Consider the following 17,490-nt stretch of genomic DNA (forward strand, 5'->3'; position numbering starts at 1 on the left):
GCTGGTTCACCCACTCAGCTCCCCTCCTGAAAGCCTGAGCCACCTGCTCCCATCCCCTCTTCTACCCGACATGAGCCCTGGAGGAGCAGGCTGAGAACTGAGTGATCAGCAGCCATGTGATCACTCAATTCTCTGTCTTAGAGCTGGTGGGGAACAGCTGCAGCATGGAGGTGATTATGTATGCTTGTTTTTTGTTATAAACCCCAAACTTCTTCCTTAACAGTTTTGTCCCTTACATTCTAGACCACACACTAAAGATGCATGGGTTTTTGCAAACTGGAACGCGGTGCAAGCAGTTGGCGTGATGTCTTTTGGTAAGAGTCTCTCTGTAAAAGTTAACTCCACCCAAAACGTTTGGCATAGTAGCAAATGAATTAACAAGCTACCTTTTATCTCCAGTGGCAAAATCCTGCACAATAATTCTCAGATACACCCAAATGCCATGACCATTACCAAGCCAAATGATAGTATACAGGCCTCAAAAATGATTCATACTATAGAAGAGTTTGAATGCACTTGTAGGTCTATACCCTTCATAAAAATCACCCGTTATGATATGCTCCTGGTGTGGGTCACCTACTGTCATGTAAATTTACTGCAGTAAGTAGAAGTTTATCCCAGACCCATAAGAATAACCCCTTTGTATCCTAGAACCATTAGTTTACCATAATCAGTCCTAATTAAAGAGGAACTGCAGTCTGCTCACATAATCTGTAATAAAAACATCTTTGCCATTCTGAAGCTTCTCTCCAACCACTTATTGCATATTATTTTATATATACTGTAATTCTGTACTTGCCAAATATGCTGCAGAAATCTCCCTCCACCGAGTCTGGCTGCAGCCATTTTAACTGTGGGCAGCTGAAGCTGCTGCCCGTTCACTTCCTGTATTTACACAGATACATCTGTAGATCTGCAGCCCTGCAGCTCTCATTGGCCCTCTTATGACTCATCCCCCTCCTTTCCTGGCAAACGAGCGTGAGAGAGAGAGCTGTGCGTGATGTCATAAGCCTAGGCTTTTTACCAGACTCAAAACAGGAAGTGGGCTGTGTAAGGTATTTACTGGCAGAAAAAAAAAATGTTTTACCATCCAAAGTCAAAACAGCAAGGGCAGAAGATTTAATAGTTGGAAAGTTGAAAAAATGACTGAAGGTCCACTTTAACGCCTTCTTTTATTTCTCTTAACTGTTATTTTGCTGCTGTTCTTTTGTGTTGCATAAAAAAAAAAAAAAAAAAAACACACAATTGGAAAATAAAACCCTTTTTAACACAAAATCAAGTAGAAAAAAAAATGAAGATTTCAGTTTTGCTACTTTTTTCTCTATGAATTAACTGCATTAAAATAAAATATTTTTTTAAGATAATAGGCTCCATTCACAGAATCAGATCACATGCAGTATTTAGGGGTTTTCCCAAATACCGCATGCGATCCTGAAAATGTCAATTCACTATTGCTTTATGCGGTATTTGCTTTATGCGGTATTTAATGTATAAAGCAAAAATGCTCAGTAAATACCGTATAAAAGAAGTGAAGGTCAATTCACAAAAAGAAGAAAAAATGCATGAGATGCATTAAATAAGTAGTGGTCCTGGCATGTGATGTTTAACCACTTTCAGACCGGACCAATTTGCTGGTCAAAGACCAGACCACTTTTTGCGATTCGGCACTGCGTCGCTTTAACTGACAATTGCGCGGTCGTGCGACGTGGCTCCCAAACAAAATTGACGTCCTTTTTTTCCCACAAATAGAGCTTTCTTTTGGTGGTATTTGATCACCCCTGCGGTTTTTATTTTTTGCGCTATAAACAAAAATAGAGCGACAATTTTGAAAAAAAACGCATTATTTTTTACTTTTTGTTATAATAAATATCCCCCAAAAATATATAAAAAAAACATTTTTTTCCCTCAATTTAGGCCGATACGTATTCTTCTACATATTTTTGGTAAAAAAAATATCAATAAGCGATTATTGATTGGTTTGCGCAAAAGTTATAGCGTTTACAAAATAGGGATAGTTTTATAGCATTTTTATTAATAATTTTTTATTATTTTTTTTTTTACTAGTAATGTCAGCAATCTGCGATTTTTATTGTGACTGCGACATTGTTGGGGACCCATCGGACATTTTTGACACATTTTTGGGACCATTGTCATTTATACAGTAATCACTGCTATATAAATGCAGTGATTCCTGTGTAAATGACACTGGCAGTGAAAGGGTTAACCTGTGGGTGGCAGTGTAGGGGTTAAGTGTTCCTAGGGGTGTGTTACTAACTGTGGGGGGGGTTGGGCTTTCATTTAGTGTACACTGATCTCTGCTCCAATCACATGGAGCAGAGATCAGCGTCACTAGTTGCTAGGCAGAATGGGAAAATGTTGTTTATACAGCATTTCCTCCATTCGGCCGCTCCGTGAGACGATCGCGGGGATGCCCGCGGCGATCGAGTCCGCGGGTCCCGCGACCGGACTCACGGGGGTCCCGACCAGCGCGGGAGCGCGCCGCCGGCGGCGCGCTCACGATGGCACGGCGGCAACGAATATTGGACGTACATGTATGCCAATATGCCTGCCCGTGCCATTCTGTCGACGTACATCGTCGCGCGCTGGTCGGGAAGTGGTTAAGGAAACGGTAGGTGGCTGCCGTGCCCTTAATAACCAATGAATCATCAGCTGTCAGCAAGGTTCCCCGCTGACAGCTGAATGTAATAAAAAAAATACTGGAAATGAAAAAATTAAGAAAAAAAAACATTGTGGTCCCCCCACAATCCATATCAGGCCCATCGGGTCTGGTATGGATTTTGAGGGGAACCCCCCACACCGAAATGTAAAAAAAATTGCATGTCCCCCCTCTCCCCCAAATCCATACTAGTCCACAATCCAAGCATGCAGCCTGGCAGGTCAGGAAAGGAAGGGGACGAGTGAGCCCCCCCCCCTCCTGAACCATACCAGGCCACATGTCCTCAACATGGGGGGGGTGCTTTAGGACAGGGGTGGCCCCCTCCTAAATCATACCAGACCACATGCCCTCAAAATAGGCGGGGTGCTTTGGGGCAGCGGGAATCCCGCTGACAGCTGATGACTCATCAGTTCTTAAGGACGCGGCCACAGCCCGCTCTCTAACAACCATGACAGTTACTGATTGTTAGGGATTCCAATGACTGCCTGCTCCTTAACAACTAGCTATTTACAGCCTGTGGTAAGGACTCTGGCTAAATTACCACAGGCTTTCACTACTAAAATACTGCATGACTTTATAAATAACTGATGTGGTATTTTAGTAGCATCTTTTACTGAATGTCAAAAAACTTTTTGAAAAACGTTGTGTGGTATCTTACCACATACATGGATGCAGTAAGATACCCCTTTGTGAATGGAGCCTAATATCACTATAGGAAAGCCCTGTTTTTGTTATAAAATAATATATGTATTTGTAATGTAATGACAAAGCTTTGGTCAAATATTGCTCTCTGTTCCATGGAGGGTATACAGGTGCGAGAGCTCAAAATTAAGAATTTTTTTATCAATGTCACTGCTGCAAAAAAAGTATCTTCGCTTTCTGTCTCATAGACAACAGGAAGAAACCTCTGTGTCTATATAGCCTCATACACACGGTCGGACTTTGTACAAACTTTTCCGTGGACTTTTGTACAAAGGGCGTGGTCCACAAGTTTGTATTGCATACACACGGTCGGACTTTTTTGACAACAAACACGAACGTAGTGACGTCACAACATACTGACGCCACTTCAAAAGAGGATGTTCAATGACTCCAGCGCCACCTTTGGTCAACTTCTGTATTGTAGTCTGATCTTTTGCATTGGCTCTGAGCAATGCGTGTTTGTACCTTGTACAAAAGTCTGATGCTTTTGCGTACACACGGTCGGACTTTGCTTCATCTGACTTTTGTTGCCAGAAAGTTTGTCCGTTCGCACAGCCAACAAAAGTCTGATGAAAACAGAAAAAGTTTGTCCGATGGAGCGTACACACAGTCAGATGTTGCTCCAAAACAGCTAATTTGCATGTTTGTTGTCAAAAAGTCCGACCGTGTGTACGGGCCTTTAGACAATTTACATATTATTCCTGTTCTAGTTAGACCTATAAGATTGAAGAAGATTTTCTACCCCGGTGACATTGATTGCAAGAATAGTCTCTCTAAAGTATACATGTACAGTAGTAAAACCTGACAGAGGTTCTATCCCTTCTCTTACCAAAACTAGAAAAAAAAAATTACTTTGTGTTCCACTATAAATGCCGTGTACACACAACCGGACTTTCCGGCAGAAAAGGACTGATGGAATAATTTCATCGGATATTCCGATCGTGTGTGGGCTTCATCTGACTTTTTTTTTCAAAAATTCTGACGGGCCTAGAAATAGAACATGTTTTAACTCTTTCCGACAGAATCGTAGCCTATCGGGAAAACCGTTCGTCTGTATGCTATTCCGTCGGACTAAAAACGACGTAAGGGCAGCTATTGGCTACTGGCTATCTAAACTCCTTTTTCTAGTCCCGTCGTACGTGTTGTACGCCATCGCGTTCTAAACGATCGGACTTTGGTGTGATCGTGTGTAGACAAGTCCGTTTCGCCGGAACTCCGTCGGAACTCCTTGGATTTTATTCTGACGGAAAAAAACAGGCCTGTGTAAGCGGCAAAAGAAATGCTATTCACATGAATAAAAATGAATTTCACTAATTCATTTAGTTTTCAATTTATTTTTTATTAAATGTTTTCAAGTAGGCAGATTTATCAATGTAATGCCAATAAAAGTCTCTCGGTTATTTAAAATAATGAGGTACATTAGTCATTTACAAGGAGCTTAGCAGAGATCAAACGTCAGATAAAATAAGTAGAGAATATGTATACCAGCAGATTTGACAAATAAAACTTTGAGCGATGATCATCAAACAGCGATCGTATTTGATAGATGAATACAAGGGCAGAACAAGCCATAACATCCATACTAGTGGGCATCGTAATGAGATCTCAAAAAGTAGGGACAGACAATCATTACAGAGGAAGGAAAGAAGAAAAATTGGGTAAAAAAGGAAAAAAGGTGAGGGTAAAACCTAATGGGCCCATTGTAAATAGCTGAGAGTATAACCTTGTTAATGAATGAAGAAAGGAAGAAAAGCAAAATTGCCAACTGCAGTAAGAGTGTAGAGTAAAGGAAAGTAATAGAAAGGAAGTAACAGTCAAGTATAGTAAGTAGGGCCATCCCAGGAGTCGCTAGTCCTTGGACTGATAAGCTGGATTCACACCGATGCATTTTTTGTGCTTTTTGCATTTTGCAGATTTGCACTACAGAACGTGTTCCATAGGAAACCATGGTAAATGGACTGTAGTGCAAATCTGCAAAAAGCACAAAAACCTTAATCCATGGATCCCGTGTCTTTTCAAATTTGATGATGTTGTTTTGGAGGGTACAGGTGAGCCTATCACTAATCATGATCTAATTCAATTTGAACTTGAAGTAATCGAATGTTATCATAGGCTTGCTTCTAATGTTTCACAATGGTGATCCTGGCTGCTAAAATCATTAACAGGATTAACTTAATCGATTTCTCTGGGATTTCTGGAGGTAATTCCCGAAGACAAGCTAGCTCAGGAGATCTATGAACATTTCTGTCACCGAATCTGGATACTTTAGGACATTGCTACCAGATAGGATACATGGTACCCAATAGGCCACGGTGCCGAAAGCAGGACAGCGACACTAATTAATTTAAAATTGTTTAAACTTCCTTTAATCTGTACTGTGCAATATGTATTTTTTTGTAATCCCACATTATTATGTCCCCACACAGTGGTGGGTAGTGATATATTTTCTTGAGGGGGAGGCAAACAGTGCCCAGGCAGCCCCCCCACCCAGGTTGAGTTACCTGCAACCACCCCACCCCCTGGTCGGGCACCCTACGGGCGATGGGGAGTCAGCTTCCCCTGTGTTTCCTTTTCGGCATCACGGCGGTGTCTACACCATGCGTCTCCTCCTCGGCATCATGCCGGTGTCCTCGCAGTGCGTCTCTCCCCCCTCCTCCTTTCAACTAATCTGGAAATGGGTCCCAGGACCCACTTCCTGATTGGCTGGGAGGCAGAATCAGTGATACAATAGGGAATATTCATTTGCTATTGTCACACAACTGGGTGGGCTTGGAACGCAGTGCTTTGCAAATTAATAGATAGATAGATAGATAGATAGATAGATACTTTTAAACTTCACCATGCATCTCCTCCTTGGCGTCATGGCGGTGTCCTCGCCGTGTGTCTCCTCCCTCCTCCTTTCAACCAATCTGGAAATGGGTCCCAGGACCTGCTTCCTGATTGGCTGGGAGGCAGAATCAGTGTTACAATAGGGAATATTCATTTGCTATTGTCACACAACTGGGTGGGCATGGAACGCAGTGCTTTGCAAATGAATAAATAGATAGATAGACAAATGAATAAATATATGGATAGATAGATAGATAGATAGATAGATAGATAGATAGATAGATAGATAGATAGATAGATTAATGGATAGACAAATAAAAAATAGATAGCTAGATAGATAGATAGATAGATAGATAGATAGATAGATAGATAGATAGATAGATAGATAAATGAATAAATAAATGAATAAATAGATAGACAAATAGATAGACAAATAAAAAATAGATAGCTAGATAGCTAGATAGATAGATAAATAGATAGCTAGATAGATTTTTTTTGGGGGCAATTAAAGTGTGTGTTTGTATCATGGAATAAATTAGAATGGGGAATCGAGTAAAAGCTGATCACCGACTTCTAGAGGGATCATTTATATAGTTTACAATTATTTTTTTTATATGTTTAAGGGCTGGTTAACAGCATAAAAGGTGCGCCCGTGCGTGTGCATGTTCACCAGGCTATAATTTTAATAGGCTGGTAAACGCATGGGAATATGCAAAAAGTACAACAGATGGGACTTCCAAAATCACGCCGCACCAAACTGCATGGTACTGCTGGGGTACCATTACCACGAGTTTTGGTGGCCATGAATGCACCCACTTTGGAAAGATGCTTGGGGATGCCATTAAGAATAAATGGCATCTGCGCATGTCTGCAGGAGGCAGTGTGTTGCTGTGTGGTGTGAGTTGTATTTCACACAATTCAAGTGGTGTGAACCAGCCCTAAATGTTGAATGATTTTATATTCACCATATGTGTGTCTCAATCACAAATTTCTCTTTCAGTGTTTATGTGCCACCACGCCTGTTTTCTTATTTATGGATCTTTAGAAAAAGCGACAGTGAGCAGCTGGTCCCGTATTACACATGTATCTATGATAATGTCACTGATTATCAGCGTTCAGTACTCAGTCTTTGGATATATATCTTTCACAGGATTCACACAAGGTAATGTACAAATATTCATTTACTAGAAGATATTTCTATTTCTATTGGCAAAAAAAATATACAGTATATTTTTTTCCATTTGAATAGCTTATGATATTTTGTTCCAGCTACATAATGATATTGTAGGGGATCTTAACAACTTCAATACAGGGCACTTAAACACCTTCCTGCCCAGACCAATTTTGAGCTTTCAGCGCTGTCCCAATTTGAATGACAATTGCGCGGTCGTGCTACACTGTACCCAAATGAAATTTTTATCATTTTTTCCCACAAATAGAGCTTTCTTTTGGTGGTATTTGATCACCTCTACGGTTTTTATTTTTTGCGCTACAAATAAAAAAATACCGAAAATTTTGAAAAAAAATATGTTTTTTTTTGTTTCAGTTTCAAAACTTTGTAAATAAGTACGTTTTCTCCTTCACTGATGGGCACTGATGGGGCTACACTGATGGGCACTGATAAGGCGGCACTTATGGGCACCAATGATGTGGCACCAATGAAGTGGCACTGATGAGGTGGCATTGATGGACACTGATAGGTGGCACTGATAGGCGACACGGATGGGCGACACGGATGGACACTGATAGGTGGCACAAATTGGCACTGATAGCTGGCACGGATTGGCATGGATGGGCGGCACAGATGGGCATGGATAGGCGGCACAGATGGGCATGGATAGGCGGCACAGATGGGCATAGATAGGCGGCACAGATGGGCATGGATAGGCGGCACAGATGGGCATGGATAGGCGGCACAGATGGGCATGGATAGGCGGCACAGATGGGCATGGGTGGGCACTGATAGGCGGCACAGGTGGGCACTGATAGGCGGCACAGGTGGGCACTGATAGGTGGCACAGGTGGGCACTCATAGGCGGCATTGGTGTTATACTGTACTAATGGATGCCAATCAGTGCCAAACAATAATGCATGCCAATCAGTGATGCCCATTGTGGGCACTGATTGGCATCCATTATGGGCACTGACTGGCATCCCTGGTGGTCTAGGGAGGATTACCTTTTGCTGGGCATCCCTGGTGGTCTGGTGGTCCAGTGTGGGCATCCTCGGGGGGGCTGTGCTGATAATCGATCAGCACAGACCCCCCCTGTCAGAGGAGCAGCCGATTGGCTCTCCTCTACTCGCGTCTGTCCGGCTCTTTCTATTTACACTGTGATCAGCCGTGATTGGACACGGCTGATCACGTGGTAGAGTCTCCGTCTGAGACTCTTTACCGAGATCGTAGTTGCCGGGTGTCAGACTGACACCCTGCAACAACGATCGCCGCGATGCGCGCCCCCGGGGGCGCGCAGCGGCTTATAATCCTGATCACGTCATATGACGTCCGATCAGGATTATGCAACCACTTTGCCACCGTCAATTGCCTATAGGGCGAGCGGCAAGTGGTTAAAGTGGATGTAAAGCCTCCATATACCCGGCGAAGTGAAAAGCCTCAGATGATACACAGAGATAAAACAAACCTCCCAACTTTTTGAGATGGGAATGAGGGACACCTATCAGCAAAAACATGCAGGCATAGGACACACCCATTGGCACGCCCCCTTAAAGGAGAATTGTAAAAAAAAAATCAAGATTGGTTAATGAAGTGCTTTTTTACCACTACTATTCCTTTATATTGGCTTTTGGAATTTACAAATGCAGCAAATTAGAAATCAGATGAAAGGTTAGTACTGGAAAACACTTTTTGATAAATAAAAAGTAAATTTTATATACATCTGTATAGATCAGATCAAAATGAGGAGAAATGAGGGACGGAAGGACTTTGCTCCAAATCAGGGACAGTCCCTCGAAATCAAGGACAGTTGGGAGCTATGCATAAGTTTTACATGTATATCTTCTCTCTTCAGCTGTATATATCCTTTAGAGAGTGCACATCCTGTTAAAGTTTTTCCCTCCCTGGTTAGCGCTGGGAGTGGATTATTGGCATCAGGGGCGGCCCGTCCATTAAGGGCGCACGGCTCCCCTATCCATCGCCACTGCCACCACCTATTGATGCATCTAGCCCCTTTTAGAATGCCGGGCACATGAAGGTTTTTTGTTTTTTTGAAGCACCTGATTAGAGCAGGCTCTAATAGGCTTAAAAATAGGGTGGGCTCCAGACGCAGACCATTGTGCTCGAAGCCCACCCAAGTGTGTTAGAATAGCGAATAAATATTCGCTATTCTAACACTGACTCGTCTCTCGGCCAATCAGGAAGAGCAGGTGTGAGATACATTTCCCGATTAGCTGAAAGGAGAAGCGTTCTGATTGGCACCTGAGGAGGAGCGAGGAGACAGACGCCACCAAGTAGGGGAAGGAGATGCATACAGCCAAGACAGCTGATTGGAGGAAAGGCACACCCCTCCTCATAGGCAAAGGAAGAAAGGAATGTGCACAGCTCTGCTCTTAGATGGCAAGCTGATTGGTAATATATTTTTAGCAACCTCCCCCGACACACACTTCTATCTCCCGTCTCGGAGAACGTGTCATCATGCTGATAACAGAGCTACGGAGCTACGGGACAGCTACGGGACATAGTGCTTTTGATAGAGATAACAAAACACTGCAGATATATGTTCCCAGCTCAAATTTCATGAATCGGGTTTGCATCCACTTTAAGGTGTATATATACACTGTATTGTGCCTTTACACAACCATGAAATTTAATGGTATCCCAGTCTTAGTCTGAAGGGTTCAATATTGAATTGGCCTACCCTTTGCAGCTGTACCAGCTTTTCTGGGAAGGCTGTCCACAAGGTTTAGGAGTGTGTCCATATGGGACTGTTTGATCATTCTTCCAGAAGTGCATATGTGAGGTCAGGCACTGATGTTGAAGAAGAAGGCCTGGCTCACAGTCTCTGCTCTAATTCATCCCAAAGGTGTTCTATTGGGTTGAGATCAGGACTCTGTGCAGGCCAGTTAAGTCACTTCCTTCCCCATTCTGGTGCTCGGTTTGAACTTCAGCAAGTCGTCCTCATCATGTCTAGATGCCTAATTGGCTAATTAGCAATTTGTGTTGCCAAGCAATTGAACAGGTGTACCTAATAAAGTGGCCACTGAGAGCCCCCATCTATAGCTTCTTCTTTTTCAGTTCTCCATTGTCCTGTTCAGAAAGTAGGGATGTACTGTATAACGGGTGCATTTTCAGGAGCTAAAGCTTAAAGCGGAGGTCCACCCTAAAGTGGACCTTCCGCTCATTGGATTCCTCCCCCCCTCCGGCGCCACAATTGGCACCTTTCAGGGGGGAGGGGGGTGCAGATACCTGTACAGTACAGGTATCTGCACCCACTTCCGGGATAGCTCTCTGCGGAAAGGGGCGTAGATTACGCCCCTTTCCGAAAGTCCCCCGCTGCCTGCTGGGAAACACACAGATCCCAGAGGCAGCGGGTCCATCCTTATTGTGCAGCGTGACTCGCGCATGCGCAGTAGGGAACTGGGAAATGAAGCCGAAAGGCTCCACTTCCTGATACCCATACCCAAGATGGCGGCGGCAGCACCTGAGAGACGATCGAGAGATCGGCTCCGGGTGCCGACATCGCGGGCGCGCTGGGCAGGTAAGTGTCATTATTTTAAAAGTCAGCAGCTGCAGTATTTCTAGCTGCTGGCTTTTAAAAAAAAAAAAAAAAAACGCGGACTCCCGCTTTAAAAGGCATTTTTTTTTCCTACAAATAGAACTAGTTCCCCCACAAGCGGGGTTTTTAGGCAGCAAGAGACAGTAATAGAAGCCAATAGAAGTAGTATAAAAGGTATTTTAATAATAATAATTGGTAAAAACAAACATGAGCTTCACCTAAAGGGATAATTTCTCAGTACAACAGGGAAAGTTTGATTATTTACTATAACTAAGTTATGAATCACAACAAGCATTGTGTGAATATGCCAGTAGCTATGGTAATATTCAGATTAAACAATGCTCAGTATTTACAATAAGGTCATATTGTGTGTTTGCTGACTGTCTTTGTGTTCTATGCAAAATTCCCACTACTTTTAGCAGCGCTTTATCGCTGTTTTACTGGCGCTATTCGGTGCTTTTAACCCCTGCTAGCGGTCGAGGAAAGGGTTAATAGCGCCCTTGTCAAAGCACTTTGCAGGCAATTCGGCAGCATTGCCCATGTATTTCAATGGGCAAGCAGCACTCCAAAGATGCTGCTTGCAAGACTTTTTGTAACGTCCTGCCAGCGCAGCGCCCCAGTGTGAAACCCTGCAACACAAAGGCATAATGAGCTAGTATGCATCTCGGGGCTTTCACACTGGAGAGACAGCAGCGGCTCTTTCAGGGCACTTTGCAGGTGCTATTTTTAGTGCTGTAGTGCCTGCAAAGTGCCCTAGTGTGAAAGGGGTCTTAAAGTCAGCAGCTACAAATATTGTAGCTGCTGACTTTTAATATTAGGACACTTACCTGTCCTGAAATCCACCCCAGCCATTTTTCTGATCGGCTGTCGTGTCGGGTGCTGCCGCCACCATTCCTAGTAAGGGAAACTGGCAGCTTTTAGGCTTCCCAGCCAGTACCCTACTGTGCATAGTGTGCAGGCTTGTCGGCGGAGGAAGGAGGAGGCGGGCCGAACTCCCAAGAGATGGCAACGCGGCACTGTCTCCGGAAGTGGGGAAGGGGACCTGTCAAAAACAGGTACCCGTCCCCCCCCCCCCTGAAAGGTGCCAAATGTGGTACAGGAGGGGGGAGGAGACAGATAAGTGGAAGTTCCACTTTTGAGTGGAACTCCGCTTTAATTCCCGACCCCCTCCCCCCTCCTGTATTCGTCCTTTGCAGCTTCCACCAACAAGTTGATTATTGTGCAAGATGAGGGAAAACACGGCCAAGTATTTAACATTTGTGCCTGTAAACTGGCCCTGATGAAATGTATCATTGTAACTTTTTTCATATTAGATTTGATAGTATGATCACATGAGAGCAAACTTTTTTGTTTTGATATTTTTTTTATTTACCATTATAGGTGACCTGTTTGAGAATTACTGTATGGATGACAACCTGGCCACTGTGGGAAGATTTTGCTATGCAATAACTATAATACTGACATACCCGATGGAATGTTTTGTGGCCAGAGAGGTGAGTTTGCAGAACTATGACACAAATATGTACATGACCAAATATACAAACATATAAAACACATATACACAACATATTAATAATGCAGAAACTGGCTCTGATCATTAAAGAGTAGTTCCACTTTGGTGGGAAAAATATTGCAAATAATACAAAAAATATAATAATATATAATATATAGTACTCTGCAATGTCATAAATCCAACGTGGGGTGCAAACCCACAACCTTGCGATTAAGAGTCTCATTTTTTTTTTTAGTACTCGCCGATACCAATTACTGATACTTACCGCAACTTTTTTGTTTACACTTCAGCTGTCAGCAATGGTACAAAGCACTGAAAAATTATTTACAAATTATTATTATTATTTTTTTTTTTAATTATGTGCTTTTTTCAAAGTGAAACATGTAAATATATGTTAAAGGTGTAAAAATTATTACTGAACAAAGCAAACAAAAAATACGTTTTAATTGTTCATAAAATAGAAGTGAACAGAAAAAAATCAGCAGGAAAAAAATAATTAAATGGAGAAGGAGAATAAGGAGTTAATAAGGCTGATTAGAGTAAATTAGGGGTTAATAAGGGGTTAAACAAAGGAACATTTTAATAAACTGGTTGCTTTAAATTGAAGTCATCAGACCAAGTTCATCCCTTTGATCTGTAAATAAATAAACAGAAGGATAGATAAAAAGAAACAATGTTTCTTGCTATATATCTGTTTCAGCAGCCAAGCAATGTTGTTGATAAACATTGCCCAGTTGCTTTTTTTATTTTATTTGACAGCTCCAATTGCCAGGTCTTAGTTTATACTTCAGCTATCAACAGAGGAACCTCACTGACAGCTGAATGAGTCATCGGTTGTTAAGGACGCAACGGCCCCACTCCTTAAAGAGGAAGTAAACCCTGATGAGTTTACTTCCTCTTTTTTTCCCTGCAAAGGTAAAGCATAATGGACTACTATGCATCGCACGGGACTATGCATGCGCACGGGAGTCGACAAATGCGGCAGCTCCATTCTTGGAACTGCCGCGCTCAGTGCGCCTGCGCGCCGCTGTCTACGGCGCATGCGCCGTAGACAGCGGTGCCCGTTTTCGAGCAAATATCGGTTTAGGAGATATTGCTTGGACCTACAGGTAAGCCTTAATCTAGGCTTACCTGTAGGTCAAAGTGGTTTGTAAGGGTTTACAACCACTTTAACAACTGATAATTGCTAGACATGTGCATTAGTTTTCGTTTGAATGCATTTTCGTACGAATTTCAGGTATTTTCGTTATCGAAAGTGCAGAATCTGAAAAACGAAAGATCCGACATAAACAAATGCTTCAGTTTCATTTTCATTGTGACAACACTTCGATATAGATAGGAGATTCGACATGATGCCGACAATAACAATCTGTGTCTATCGAACCTGTGGTTGAACCTTAACTCTATTAGTCCAAGATTATTCGACATAGAGAGAAAAGATTCGGCATAGAGAGAAAAGATTCGGCATAGAGAGAAAAGATTCGACATAGAGAGAAAAGATTCGGCATAGAGAGAAAAGATTCGGCATAGAGAGAAAAGATTCGGCATAGAGAGAAAAGATTCGACATAGAGAGAAAAGATTCGGCATAGAGAGAAAAGATTCGGCATAGAGAGAAAAGATCGCTGCTGTAATTGGGTGGGGGAAGTAAAATAAAAATAATGATGATGATGAATGTTATTGGCTGAGTGATTGTAACCACAGAGGAGGAGCAGTAAAATAGCTAGAACTAAGTACACATGTACAGCCAACTTACTTTCACTTACGATTGCTAGCAGAGAGAGACACAGACACTGAATCATTTCAGAAGACAGTCAGTCTTAGGCCGCGTACACACGCGGGGACTGTTCGCCCAACTTTGTCCGTCAAACAGTTTCGGCAAACAGTCCGCTCAAAATTAGCATGGACGGACATGGCCACACACGACGGACAAACAGTTTGCTGAAACCGTGCGCGATGACGTGAACGGCACGTACGACGGGACGAAAAATACGACGTCCTATACACTGCATTATAACTTTTGGCGTGAAAATCCTTTCTGAGCATGCGCACAACTTTGTTTGACGAACAAGCCTACACACGAGCGGACTGTTCACTGAAACAAGGTTTCAGCGGACAGTTTTTCGGAAATTCCGAAAAACCTTGTTCGTCAAACTGTCCGCTGAAACTGTCCGCTGAAAGCCCACACACGAGCGGACTGTCCGCTGAAACACTGTTCAGCGGACAAAGTTGGGCGAACAGTCCGCCCGTGTGTACGCGGCCATAGGCCGCGTACACACGGGCGGATTGTCTGTCCAACTTAGTCCGCTGAAACGTGTTTCAGCGGACAATGCGCTCGTGTGTGGGCTTCAGCGGACTTTTTCAGCGGACTGTCTGACGAACAAAGTCTTACGGAATTTCCGTAATTTTGTTGGTTTTGTCCGTCCAAACTTGGTTTCAGCGGACAGTCCGCTCGTGTGTAGGCAAGTTGGACGGACTAAGTATGGCGCATGCTCAGAAAGGATTTACACGGCCGAAGGTTGCATTGCAGTGTATAGGACGTCGTTTTTCTAGTCCCGTCGTACGTGCTGTACACGTCATCGCGCACGCTTTCAGCGGACTGTCTGCTCATCGTGTGTGGTCAAGTCCGTTCATTCAAATTTTGAACGGACTGTCTGTCGGATTGTCTGACGAACTTAGTTGGGCAGACAATCCGCCCGTGTGTACGCGGCCTTAGCTGGTCCGTTTGTCAGAGAACCTGAATTATTTAGTAATTAAGCATAAGCACAGAAGCAGAACAATAGTGAAACAAGCTGCAGTTCAACTTAATTTTTTCATAATAATCTGCTGCTATTGTGTTAGTGTTGTGAACCTGATAGTGATACTAGTGTTGCTATTTTCTGTTTGAACTATATACATTCAACGAACCACAAAGATTCGACAAAGCAGCCAAAAACATACAAACATCGAATCTTTGGCTTATGGTATCTGTCGAAAGTTCTAAGAAGATTCGATGGAGCAGCTAAACTATACAGTCATAGCCCTTGTACACACGGTCGGAGATTCCGACGGAATGTGTCCTATCGGACCGTTTTGTCGGATATTCCGACTGTGTGTGGTCTCCATCGGACTGTTTCCGTCGGAATATCTGACGGACCAACTTTTCCAACTTGCCGGTAAAATTTTCTGAAAAAATGCTCCGATCGCACATACTCCGATCATGTGTAGCCTACTCCGACGGAAAAAGTGCCGCGCATGCTCAGATCAAATTCCTAGACCAAAGCTATTGGCTACTAACCTGAACGTAGTCCCGTCGTAACAAAATCACGTTATGTACAATCGGATTTTCCGACAACTTTGTCCGACCGTGTGTATGCAACATCACTTCCGGACCTCTTCCGGAATTCATCCGTCGGAATTACTCCGACGGATTTGGTTGTCGGAATCTCCGACCGTGTGTACAAGGGCTTACAGTTTAGCTGCTCCATCGAATCTTCTTTGAACATTCGACAGACACCATAAGCCTTCAATGACAGATTTGACCTTAATTCATTTGCATTTTCAGATGAATGTAATTTTTAACGAACAACAAAATAAAATAAAAACGAATTTTGGGAGTAACTAAATAAATGTATTTTTCGGACGAAAATGAAATTACAAAAGGAAATATTTCAGTGTGCACATGTCTAATAATTGCCATCTTTTTTTTCTATACATTTCAGCTGTCAGTGGGGGAATTCCGCTAACAGAAGAGAGAACCGAGCCTGAAAGTATTCGTTTCAGATATCGGTGCATTTGCAGGAGTACCAATACTCCTGCAAATGCTTAGTATCGGCACCAATGCCGGTATCAGTGCAAACCTAGTTATAAGGTAACGGCCATATGGTATGGCAATATAGAGGATCATATGTACAAAGATATGTACAGAAGGCGCCCCAGATATGTGATTACTTGTTTGTGTGATTTGCTTACTGATTTTCCAAGAACTCTGCACTAACATACAAGACGGGTTTTTGGTATCTCCTGCCACACAAATGTCATTTTTTGGTGAGATACTCCTAAAGGTAAATCACATCTAAATGGATACAGACCCTGCCACTTTCCTCATTGGAACCCTGCAAGTGCAGCAGCTGATTTATAACTATAAAGTCACTCTCATTCACATTAATTTTGTCCGACAAAGCATTTTTTCAGATTAATAAAAGGTAGGAATCTGCAACAAAGTTTGTTAGACTCTCTGCAGTGTAAATAGATCACCCAGAGGGGAATGTTTGGTTTTCTCAACAAAAGTGGAGTTACTCTTTAAAGTCTAACTTCAGGTTTCAGTTCACTTTAAGTGGGTTGTTTTGGCCAAGCTGGCCGAAACAAATGATGTCCATTACTAATTACTAATACATGCACCCACTTTTAGTGTTATATAAAGTGTATGTAATATCAGTTACATGCAGTTTACAGCACTGAGTTCCGGTAGCAGTACAAGACTTCCTATCCCCTTCCCAGAGTCAGGTTGAGCACTGCTCTGCCAATCAGGGGAAGCCTTGTTTTAATTTATAAAAATACAAAGCTTCCTGTGAATGGCTGAGCAACACTCAGTCCAACTCAGTTTTGTTCTAGAAAAAGGGACAGGAAGTCTCCATATTGCTGCCAGAACATAGCTCTGTATTTGTAGTTGACATATCTGTATGTGTAGTTGATTCTGCATACAATTTCTGCAGCGATGACAGCCAGCACATGTCTTAGGGCTCATGCACACTGCAGCTCAAAGAAGACGTTCCTACAGACTTTTGAGCTCTTATTTTTTCTGCCTAGAAACGTGCCTCCCTGTTAGCCAATGTGTTTATGCACACTATGGCTTTTTCAGGCGTTTTCAGGCATATGCTCCTACAGGCAGAAAAAAAAAAAAACAAACTCGTGTTTTTTGAGAGCTCAAAGAAGCTTGAAAATGTGCAAAAGCATTTGTTCCACTTTTTGTTTTGTTTATGCAGTGGTTAAAGCGGTTGTAAACACACCACTTTTCACTACAGGTAAGCCTATAATAAAGCTTACCTGTAGCTACCATGGA

At 42.7% G+C, this 17,490-nt stretch overlaps 1 protein-coding gene and 1 long non-coding RNA gene across 3 annotated transcripts in view; one reads left to right on the forward strand and one right to left on the reverse strand.

Moving 5' to 3' along the window:
- LOC143923741 (uncharacterized) overlaps positions 1-17,490 on the reverse strand; it is a 112,639-nt gene that overhangs the window by 59,569 nt on the left and 35,580 nt on the right. The window lies entirely within an intron of this gene.
- The window catches only part of SLC38A11 (solute carrier family 38 member 11), a 60,216-nt gene that overhangs the window by 37,032 nt on the left and 5,694 nt on the right, over positions 1-17,490 (forward strand). Inside the window, exons 8-10 of the mRNA XM_077447569.1 lie at positions 244-314; positions 7,209-7,370; positions 12,319-12,431. Coding sequence (XP_077303695.1) covers positions 244-314; positions 7,209-7,370; positions 12,319-12,431 — 346 coding nt within the window. The remainder of the gene's footprint in view (positions 1-243; positions 315-7,208; positions 7,371-12,318; positions 12,432-17,490) is intronic.

Source organism: Lithobates pipiens, unplaced genomic scaffold (genome assembly GCF_037356315.1).
Source record: "Lithobates pipiens isolate NorthernLeopardFrog02 unplaced genomic scaffold, aLitPip1_a1.2 Scaffold_22, whole genome shotgun sequence".
Classification (NCBI taxonomy): domain Eukaryota; kingdom Metazoa; phylum Chordata; class Amphibia; order Anura; family Ranidae; genus Lithobates; species Lithobates pipiens.